This window comes from Natator depressus, chromosome 16 (assembly GCF_965152275.1).
Source record: "Natator depressus isolate rNatDep1 chromosome 16, rNatDep2.hap1, whole genome shotgun sequence".
Lineage (NCBI taxonomy): Eukaryota > Metazoa > Chordata > Testudines > Cheloniidae > Natator > Natator depressus.
Genome location: NC_134249.1, coordinates 1,667,204 through 1,677,517, shown reverse-complemented (window position 1 = coordinate 1,677,517; position 10,314 = coordinate 1,667,204). Strand labels below are relative to the sequence as shown.

General features: G+C 50.1%; 2 protein-coding genes and 2 non-coding genes across 7 annotated transcripts in view; 1 reads left to right on the top strand and 3 right to left on the bottom strand.

The window, feature by feature from the left end:
- Window positions 1-235: 235 nt before the first annotated feature.
- RPL12 (ribosomal protein L12) lies at window positions 236-6,152 on the bottom strand. 2 transcript variants are annotated; one of them, XM_074974049.1, is made up of 7 exons: window positions 5,972-6,152; window positions 4,726-4,799; window positions 3,615-3,713; window positions 2,568-2,649; window positions 1,681-1,767; window positions 426-538; window positions 236-333 (listed from the first exon to the last, which is right to left on the bottom strand). In XM_074974049.1, exons 1-7 carry the CDS (start codon window positions 6,138-6,140, stop codon window positions 328-330), a joined length of 630 nt encoding a protein of 209 aa, XP_074830150.1. In that variant the 5' UTR covers window positions 6,141-6,152; the 3' UTR covers window positions 236-327. The 2 variants fall into 2 exon arrangements, with proteins under 2 accessions (XP_074830150.1, XP_074830151.1); XM_074974050.1 differs by lacking the exon at window positions 5,972-6,152 and adding an exon at window positions 5,072-5,233.
- On the bottom strand, window positions 1,898-2,025 carry LOC142000124 (small nucleolar RNA SNORA65). The gene has a single exon (XR_012642171.1). It is a non-coding gene; the product is annotated as a small nucleolar RNA SNORA65 (small nucleolar RNA).
- LOC142000125 (small nucleolar RNA SNORA65) lies at window positions 2,886-3,015 on the bottom strand. Its single transcript, XR_012642172.1, has one exon. It is a non-coding gene; the product is annotated as a small nucleolar RNA SNORA65 (small nucleolar RNA).
- LRSAM1 (leucine rich repeat and sterile alpha motif containing 1) overlaps window positions 5,545-10,314 on the top strand; it is a 55,439-nt gene continuing 50,669 nt past the window's right edge. Inside the window, exon 1 of one of the 3 annotated variants that reach the window (XM_074974047.1) lies at window positions 5,545-5,675. The gene's annotated coding sequence lies outside the window, so the exon portion shown is untranslated. Of the gene's footprint in view, window positions 5,676-5,978; window positions 6,124-10,314 lie in introns of those variants that run through there. The other 2 variants (XM_074974048.1, XM_074974045.1) reach the window with 2 other exon arrangements.

Sequence of the window (10,314 nt, the reverse complement as noted above, 5' to 3'; positions counted from 1 at the left end):
GGAGTTGAGAGGCAATTTCTGTAGCATGTTTTCTCCATTCCAAAATGCAGGGGGTGTCTCAAGGACAAACTGTTAGTGTAGGTACTAGATATTAGTTCAGTGTGTGACCAGAAAAAAATCCTGTAATCTTGATGTGGAAGAATACAGATTGTCTGGAATCAACCATGTGTTTAGATTCCAGCATTTTGCACTTTCAGATGACAACCTGGATCCTGTATTTAAATTACCAGACCACTCTCACTCAACTGCAGGTTTTATTGAGGTTTCCTAATTGTCACAAAAAATCTCAATCAGCTTTCATGTTGAGAGTTCTTCTTGGCTTCTGCCTTAGCTCTGTTGAAAAAACAAAACAAGCCTCCCATTAGTAAAGAGATATTTTGTTCTTAGACAATGCTAGTCAATTTCAACTGAAGTTTGAGACTTACAGCTGGGCATTCTATTGTGCCACTGCTGATGTCATCGATGACATCATGAGGATGTCTGCCATCAATATTGCAGCCAACAGACTGAGCAGTTCCTAGAATCTCCTTAATAGTTCCTGTAACAGAGAGACTGCATCTTAGACCGCCCCTGACAACACAGTGATGTGACACAGACCAAGCCTGACTTGCTTTCAGAGTTCAGATTTTTCCATTGGGGGAAAAAAAGTGTCCCTGTTAGGTACGCTGGTAGCAGCAGATCAGTGACGTACAACAGCATGTTAATTCCTGTGCATGTCTCCCTCCTGGTGGAAGTCTGTTAAATACTGAACTGTTTGATGAATGGGTGCAAGGAGGCTTGGCATGTGTTATATGGGAGGCTCCTCTCCTGGGGTCCAGTGACCCCTAAGAAACTTTCTAATGGAGGTGCAGACCCCTTTGGAAATCTTAGGCATAGTCTGGGGACCCCCAGGGATCCATGGATCATAGGTTGAAAGTCACTGCCCTATGCCATTTTTCTACCTATACAAGCCATAACCTCCATCCCCAGAGGTCTGCAAGGTACATTAGCAGGATTCACTGCTGAGGGCATAATGAGCATATCCTGGAACCTGGGTCTCCTGCATCAGTGTAGCACATTGTCTCCTGGGTATGTCAATCTAGAAAGGTCACTGATGTTTCAGGACAGACAGGAAGGTACATGGGACCTTCCAGAAGGACATACACAAGTTCCCTTCGTATCCCCTTTCAGAGCTGACTTGGCTGAATGTATCTCAGTAAGACAGGCCTGTTACTAAGCAGGTCTGACCAATTTCTAAGACTAAGGTATCTTGAGAAACTGAATCAGATATGGAAGCCACTCAAGAGGCTTTATCTTGTAGTTTAGGAAGCTAGCTAATGCCCAGGTATCTGTCAGCAGGGGACTGGCTAGTCCCCTTTGGAAAGACTGCACTGTGACAGGGTCAGGAGTATGGGGGGGGGGGAGGGGGGAGTCCTGCCATGTTCCACCTCTGCCAGCTTGACTGCCATGCTCATGAATCTACCCATTCACACCACGAAATAGAAGTGAAAACCTACAGCAGAGGCTGAGGTTGCTGGCATGGAGCCCAGAGCTGCAGAGTAGGCCAGCTAGTGGGTAGACAAGCAGGATGAGTGGCTCTGAAGCCCATCTGAGTTCAGAAGGCAGAGCTGGTTCAGGCACTCAGGACCAGCCTATGGCAGCCACCACATTAGTAACCCCCTTGCAGCATACTGCTCTTACCAGAGAGCTCCCGGGCCAAGGACCTGTGCCTCATCTGGCGTGCAATGTTTACTATCTCATCAAAGCTGACACTGCCACTGTGTTTAACTGTGAACAAAATCAAAACACCAGTGAGTCCTCTGAAGAGCAACAAACAAATCAGTTCAACATCTCAACCCTGGGAGTGAAGAGGGTAGGGGGACAGCATAGCAGCACACTCATTCCTTGGTTTATCATCTGGTGTTCCCAGACTTTGGCACAGAGTTACCCACAAAGAGAATAACCCTGTTTCCTAAGCTGGTGTTTTCTATCAGCTCACCACTGGATTGTACCAGGCACTTCATACTAGACAGGTACAGTGGCAGGTGGCTGTTTTACTGACGTTTTAGACCAGACAAACTCCAGGGGTTCTCAAACTGGGTGTCATGACACCTCATGAGGTTAGTATGTGGAGGTCACAAGCTGTCAGCTCCAAACCCCACTTTGCCTCCAGCATTCATGATAGCATTAAATATAAAAAATGTGTTTTTAATTTGTAAAGGGGGTTCGCACTCAAGAGGCTTGCTGTGTGAAAGCAGTCACCAATACAAAAGTTTGAGAACTTTTTATGGAGCTGGTCATAAGAGTACAATGATCCACAGGCAAATCATTTCAATTCCCTGCATCCTAGGGAGTAATTTCCCCTTCAGATAGATCTTGGATTGTACTTCTGTGCCTTGCAGGTTGGAACTGTGAAGTGCTTCACAACATTAATGAAGCCCACAGTCCCCTACAAGGTTGGCAAATATTCCCATTTTGCAGAGGAGTAAACTGGAGGCAGGCAAGTTAAGTGACAGCCAGCTAGATCTGGGCTGGCTGCACCACTTAGCACCAGTGACCAATGGAAGTTAGCAAAAAAGAAAGCTTACTGTTCTTCTGCTTCTTCCTGTCACGAGGAGGCTCCTTGAGGGCTTTGATGATCAGGGCAGAGGCAGAAGGGACAACCTCGATCTGAATGGGGGAGGGGAACATATTTTCTTTAGGAGATACTGAGGTCAGAAAGCAAATCCAGAATGCTTGACAAAAATCAATCTTTGAAAGAGCTAACAGCCTCCAACTCACATGCACACAGAATTGTAATAAACCTAAATGCATTGTATTTACTAGAAAATAATTGGGATCACCCTCCCACCTGTGTGTACTCGACATGCTTGTTACTATTCTTCTCTATGGGAAGACATGTGATTCAATGTTCCCAGCCTTTCGGCACAGAGCTCTCCACACACAGAATAGCCCTGCTTCCTAAGCTGGGGATTCCTCTCAGCACACCACTGGAGTACACCAGTCACTTCAGTACAAGACAGGTATGGTGGCGGGTGGCTACAAGTATACTGAAGAGTAGTTGGAATATTCCAGTTTGGCACAGTGTTTCCCTGGTCTAAAAACTTGCTCTCCACCCCATCTCCAGTATCAGCCAACGGTTCCCCCTATAGTAGTCTCTTAATAGAGTGTTGTCATGGTTCCAAGACCAATACAATACCAACTCTGGCAGACTGATGAACTCATTTGTTCCTCTCCATTCTATTGTCATTAACCCTGACAGTCAGTTTGATGCCTGCTCTTGATTCAGACACACTCCACTATTTCTGAGCACAGTGGCATACACAGCATCTTTAGCCTGGACAGCCCTGAATTATACACTGAAATGCAGCTGCCTCTGGATGGTGGACCAGAGACAGTTCTGGCATTGGATACACCCCAGCTCTTCAGAGCCTACAGAGATTAGGAAGGACTTTGTTTTTAAGGTCTCGTCCAGGAGACCCCCACACAGTAAACTGCATGGAACTCATTTTATCTACCTCGGAAGGATGAAGGGCTGAGTCAACCCTGCCGGGATTGACACTTGTGGTTCAAGCAAACAGGTGTTTCAAACCTGGCGCTTCTCCCACCAAGCCATCCCTTCTGGCGTTTAGTACCTGAGCTTGCCTGTTCTGGATAGTGAGTTTCACGGTGATCCTCAGCCCCTTCCAGTCACCTGTTGCCTTGGCGATGTCATCACCAACCTTTTTGGGAGACTGAAGGCAAGAACAAGCATTTAATTGATTATTTTCTCTTCAGAGAGATTTTTCAACATTCATTCGTTTGAACTCCTGTATTATGCTGTACACTTCATGCCCTGTACCTGCAGTTATTTTTATTGCTGTATTTGAAAGATTCCCCTCTTCCCAAACAGCTAAATTCACTGATTGAGCAAATACAAACCCTTCTATGTATCTCTGAAATCTCATGGAGAGAGCACTGCCTCAGCAGAGCGAGCCACAAACCCAGAGTAAGTGGCAGCGAGGACTGCTGGACACACATTAAACAGCTTTCTGCAGTTTTTCCTCTGCCCTAACTGGCTATTTGCGCCAGTCCACTCCCACCCTCAGTCATTTCCCATGCCCGATCACACTTCTCACTCCCCTCAGTGGCCCTTCTATTTTGCTAAATCCCCCCCCCACTCCCTTTTCAAAAAACCCATCTCAAAACCAGGGCCCCCCTCACACCCAGGGAGGTGCACTAACATGTTCACACACCACACCCAAAGAGATACAATAGCCTAGTTATACAAAAACAATGCTAAATTCAATTTCTTGCAAGTTTGCTCTATGCCCAGTCACAAGGAGCAAACTCACATCCATGGCAAAACCTACAGCATTTTAGAAGAGCTAACTCCTTTTATGTTGAGCAACTGACCAGTTTACAGCCTTAGCAGTCTCTGTAAAGAGGGCTCCTATCTAAACGGGAAGCGGGTACACTGGATTCCTGTACTTAAAGAGGCAATTGACTCAGTCTAGCTCAGGACTCTCACATTTGGAGCTCAGGGTACAAGGTTAGATTTCAGCTCACGACTATGCTGTAGGGGGGTTTTAGAGGTTCACGTTAGGACTAAAATCTCTCGTTTAGACTAAAGTAACTTCACCCTAATCATACCCCTTCAGTAGCGTAGCCATCCAGGCATCAGTTACAGACATTTCGGCAGCATCTGCCAAGCGTCGTGTAATACCACGAGCGACGCAGAGCAACCCCTCTCCCAGCGCCACTCACCAAACCCAACGGGCCGATTTTAGGCGCCAGAGCGGAAGTGGCACCGACCTCCCCGCCGGTGCACCTCAGGAACACTGCGGAGAAAGCGAGAGAGGCGTCAGGGCGCTCACGCAGCCCGCGGGCCTTGCCAGGCCCCTGGGCCCGGCGGGAGCGGCCTGAGCCGCGCAGGGGACCCCGGGAGCAGAGCGGCCGGCCGGGGCTCGCGGCGCGCTCGGCGCCCGGGCCGGGCACCCGCAGGCAGAGCGCGCCAGGCCGCCCCGCGGGCCGCTCCCCGCCCGGGCACAGGGCTCCCCGGCCGCCGCGGCCCCAGGCCCGGCACCTCACGGGCCGCCCCGCACCAACGTACCGACTTTGATCTCGTTGGGGTCGAACTTGGGCGGCATGTCGGCGGGCCCGAGGCGGATGGAGCCGGATCCGGGACGCGAGACTCAGGCAGCTCCCGCCACCTCCCGGCCTACGGCAGCGCGCACGAGAGGCCGAAGTTGCCTCCGGTCGTGCAACATATACTAGCCGGGATCTCGCGAGACCCATGCAAGCCACACCCGGCCGCCATGTTAGGGGTGGGCAAAGCCCCCAGGAGGGCGGGGGAATCCGGCCGCCATGTTGTGTGTGGGCAAGGCCCCCAGAGACGAGCTAGCCGCCATGTTAGGGGTGGGCAAAGCCCCCAGGAGGGCGGGGGAATCCGGCCGCCATGTTGTGTGTGGGCAAGGCCCCCAGAGGCGAGCTAGCTGCCATGTTAGGGGTGGGCAAAGCCCCCAGCCTAGCTCGCACGGTAACGAATCCCCGTCTAGCTGCAGGTCCCTGGGACTCGGGATCGCGGGGCGGCTCGCTGTGCGAGCGCCGCCCCCGCCGCTCCCACGCCTGGAGAGTGGGGCGCGGTGGCCTCGCCTCCGCGGCGGCGCGGCCAGGTCATGTGACCCCGCAAGTCCCTGCGGTGACAGCGGAGCGCGGTGAGTCGGGGGGCGAGGTCGGGCGTGAGGGGAGCCCGCCGGGGGCTGTTGGCGGAGCTCCCCGCCGGCCCTGGCTGTAGCTGCCCGGGGTCCCGGCGGCCGGGCCGGCTGCCCCGCCGCGAGGTTGCCGGTCCCGTGGGGCTCCCCCTGCCCCGGGGTTTCCGCGCTGGGCTGCGGCGGCCGCCCTCGCCCCGGCCCGCCGCGCGGCCTGAGCTAGGAGCGGAGCGGCTGGGCCTGGCGTTCCCCTCCCGCCAACTGCCCGCCAGCCCCGGCCCTGGCGAGAGGCCCCTTCCTGCCTCCGCGGGGTTGAGTGGCCGGCTCGGGACTCGTCAGCGCCTTCAGATCCCGGCTGGCACGGCCGCCGCTTGCACATCGCAGGTGCAGCTTCGCCTGGTCAGCGGCGTGACGTGACGTACGCCCAGAAACCTGTGACAGGAACATTATTAAGGTTTGAAGTTCAGGCATGACTCAGAGTTAGGCAATGCCAGTATTCAAACTGGAAATAAGGCGTAAATGTTTAACAGTGAGGGACGGTAATTAACCACTGGAACAATTTATCAAGGATTGTGGTGGATTCTCCATCGCTGACCATTTTAAAATCAAGATTGGCTATTTTTCTGAAAGATCGGCTATAGGAGTTATTTTGAGGCAGGTTTCAGAGTAGCAGCCGTGTTAGTCTGTATTCGCAAAAAGAAAAGGAGTACTTGTGGCACCTTAGAGACTAACCAATTTATTTCAGCATGAGCTTTCGTGAGCTACAGCTCACTTCATCGGATGCATACTTTCATGCATATAGTATGCATCCGATGAAGTGAGCTGTAGCTCATGAAAGCTCATGCTCAAATAAATTGGTTAGTCTCTAAGGTGCCACAAGTACTCCTTTTCTTTTTGAGGCAGGTATCTGCTCTGTGTTGTACGGAAAGTCAGACTAGGTAATCACAATGGTCCCTTCTGGCCTTGGACTGTATGAAAGAGTGTTTGTGCAACCTTAAATCAGCCTCCTTGCTTGTATGCATCATACAGTCTTGTAATTACATGGTCATATGGTATAAGACATATTGACATCCATATGTGTCATCAGTGTGGTTGGAACCTTTAGATCCACCACACAGACCTCTGCCACTTGAGCTAATGGAGTAACTGATAGCAGGTTGTGCACTGGAGGGGAATAAGAACATAAGCATGGACATACTGGGTCAGACCAATGGTCCATCCAGCCCAGTATCCTGTCTTCCAGCAGTAGCCAGTGCCAGGTGCTTCAGAAGGAATGAACAGATTGGGCAATCAAGTGATCCATCCCCTGTCGTCCACTCCCAACTTCTGGCAGAGGGTAGGAACACTCAGAGCATGGGGTTGCATCTCTGACCATCCTGGGTAATAGCCATTGATGGACGTATCCTCCATGAACTTATCTAGTTCTTTTTGAATCCTGTTGTTGTTTTGGCCTTCACAACGTCCTCTGGCAACAAATTCCACAGGTTGACTGTATGTTGTGTGAAGAAGTACTTCCTTTTGTTTGTTTTAAACCTGCTGCCAATTAATTTCATTGGATGTCTCCTCGTTCTTATGTTATGTGAAGGAGTAAATAACACTTCCTTATTCAGTCATGATTTTATAGACCTCTATCATATCGCCTCCTAGTCTTTTTTCCAAGCTGAAAAGTCCCAGTCTTTTTAATCTCTCCTCGTATGGAAGCTGTTCCATACCCCTAATCATTTTTGTTGCCCTCCTCTGTGCCTTTTCCAATATATCTTTTTTGAGATGGGGCAACCAGATCTGCACACTATTCAAAATGTAAGCGTACCATGGATTTGTGTAGAGGCATTATGATAGTTTCTGCCTTATTATCTATCCCTTTCCTAATGATTCCTAATATTCTGTTTGCTTTTTTGACTGCTGCTACACATTGAGCAGATGTTTTCAGAGAACTGTCCTCAGCGACTCCAAGATCTCTTTCTTGAGTGGTAACAGCTAATTTAGACCCCATCATTTTGTATGTGTAATTGGAATTATATTTTCTAATGTGCATTACTTTGCTTTTATCAACATTGAATTTAATCTGCCATTTGTTGCCCAGTCATCCAGTTTTGTGAGATCCCTTTGTAACTCTTCATAGTCTGCTTTGGACTTAAGTATCCTGAGTAATTTTATATCGTCTGCAAATTTTGCCATGTCACTGTTTACCCCTTTTCCCAGATCATTTCTGAATATGTTGAACAGCACTGGTCCCAGTACAGATGCCTGAGGAACCCCGCTATTTACCTCTCTCTATTGTGAAAACTGACCGTTTATTCCTACCCATTGTTTCCTATGTTTTAACCAGTTACTGATGCATGAGATGACCTTTCCTCTTATCCCATGACTGCTTACTTTGTGTAAGGGTGAGGGACAGTCACAGTCTCCTTGTGCATCCAGTTCATAGAATCATAGAATATCAGGGGTGGAAGGGACCTCAGGAGGTCATCTAGTCCAACCCCTTGCTCAAAGCAGGACCAATCCCCAACTAAATCATCCCAGCCAGGGCTTTGTCAAGCCTGACCTTAAAAACTTCTAAGGAAGGAGATTCCACCACCTCCCTAGGTAACGCATTCCAGTGTTTCACCACCCTCCTAGTGAGAAAGTTTTTCCTAATATCCAACCGAAACCTCCCCCACTGCAACTTGAGACCATTACTCCTCGTTCTGTCATCTGCTTCCACTGAGAACAGTCTAGAGCCATCCTCTTCGGAACCCCCTTTCAGGTAGTTGAAAGCAGCTATCAAATCCCCCCTCATTCTTCTCTTCCGCAGACTAAACAATCCCGGTTCCCTCAGCCTCTCCTCATAAGTCATGTGTTCCAGTCCCCTAATCATTTTTGTTGCCCTCCGCTGGACGTTTTCCAATTTTTCCACATCCTTCTTGTAGTGTGGGGCCCAAAACTGGACACAGTACTCCAGATGAGGCCGCACCAATGTCGAATAGAGGGGAATGATCACGTCCCTCCATCTGCTGGCAATGCCCCTACTTATACAGCCCAAAATACTGTTAGCCTTCTTGGCAACAAGGGCACACTGTTGACTCATATCCAGCTTCTCGTCCACTGTAATCCCTAGGTCTTTTTCTGCAGAACTGCTTCCTAGCCATTCGGTCCCTAGTCTGTAGCGGTGCATGGGATTCTTCCGTCCTAAGTGCAGGACTCTGCACTTGTCCTTGTTGAACCTCATCAGATTTCTTTTGGCCCAGTCCTCTGATTTGTCTAGGTCCCTCTGTATCCTATCCCTACCCTCCAGCATATCTCCCTCTCCTCCCAGTTTAGTGTCATGTGAAAACTTGCTGAGGGTGCAATCCACACTATCCTCCAGATCATTAATGAAGATATTGAACAAAACCAGCCCCAGGACCGACCCTTGGGGCACTCCACTTGATACCAGCTGCCAACTAGACATGGAGCTATTGATTGCTACCCGTTGAGCCCGACAATCTAGCCAGCTTTCTGTGCACCTTATAGTCCATTCATCCAGCCCATACTTCTTTAACTTGCTGAGAAGAATACTGTGGGAGACAGTGTCAAAAGCTTTGCTAAAGTCAGGGAACAACACGTCCACTGCTTTCCCCTCATCCACAGAGCCAGTTATCTTGTCATAGAAGGCAATTAGATTAGTCAGGCATGACTTGCCCTTGGTGAATCCATGCTGACTGTTCCTGATCACTTTCCTCTCCTCTAAGTGCTTCAGAATTGATTCCTTGAGGACCTGCTCCATGATTTTTCCAGGGACTGAGGTGAGGCTGACTGGCCTGTAGTTCCCAGGATCCTCCTTCTTCCCTTTTTTAAAGATGGGCACTACATTAGCCTTTTTCCAGTCGTCCGGGACCTCACCCAATCGCCAGGAGTTTTCAAAGATAATTGCCAATGGCTCTGCAATCACATCCGCCAACTCCTTTAGCACTCTCGGATGCAGCGCATCCGGCCCCATGGACTTGTGCTCGTCCAGTTTTTCTAAATAGTCCCGAACCACTTCTTTCTTCACAGAGGGCTGGTCACCTCCTCCCCATGCTGTTCCAGCCTATCCTCCCCACCCCAGCTCCACGCCTTCTTGCCCAACCAGCCTCCCTGTGCAACCAGTCCTAGCCTCCCCTTCCTTGCTGACTCTCGGTCTAGCTTCTTGCCCAGACAGTTTTAGTCTCTCCCTAACTTCCTGTCACAATCTGTTCCCCTCCCAGTCTCACCAGACTCCTTGCCCCAGTCAACTCCTTTCCCACCCCCAGGGTCCAGCTTTTGTCCCTTCTGTATCTGGATCAGGCAGCTTCCTCCTCCACACGGCCTGGGTGCCAGCGAGGGGGGTGGTGGTGGTGTCTCTGAGAACACCGGAGAGACAGGCTCCCTGCTCTCAGTTCCAGTGACCTGTTCCGCCCCAGTCTGGAGCAGTAATTACAGGTAAAGTCCAGCTTTTCCCCTGTAGCCCTGAATTGACACATGCGCAGTCACTTGGTGGGGATGGCACAAGTGCAATCTGGTCACAGGTAGAAGTTGCGAGAGGATGGAGCATGCTCAGCCTGTGTGAACTGTGATTTTTTTCCAAAGGCATATAACTCAGCCATGTTTGGGTGGGTTTTCATACGGAAGACAAAATACCTTTATTTCAGCAAAGTGCCATCTCCCT

What these genes read in the sequence shown, in the direction of transcription:
- RPL12 (XM_074974049.1), bottom strand. Translation starts at nt 6,140, where the DNA reads ATGCCTGAACTTCAAACCTTAATAATGTTCCTGTCACAGGTTTCTGGG. An exon ending in AAATCGGCCCGTTGGGTTTG is followed by an intron (nt 3,714 to 4,725) that starts GTGAGTGGCGCT and finishes TCTTGCCTTCAG; the next exon opens with TCTCCCAAAAAGGTTGGTGA. An exon ending in TCCAGAACAGGCAAGCTCAG is followed by an intron (nt 2,650 to 3,614) that starts GTACTAAACGCC and finishes TCCCCCATTCAG; the next exon opens with ATCGAGGTTGTCCCTTCTGC.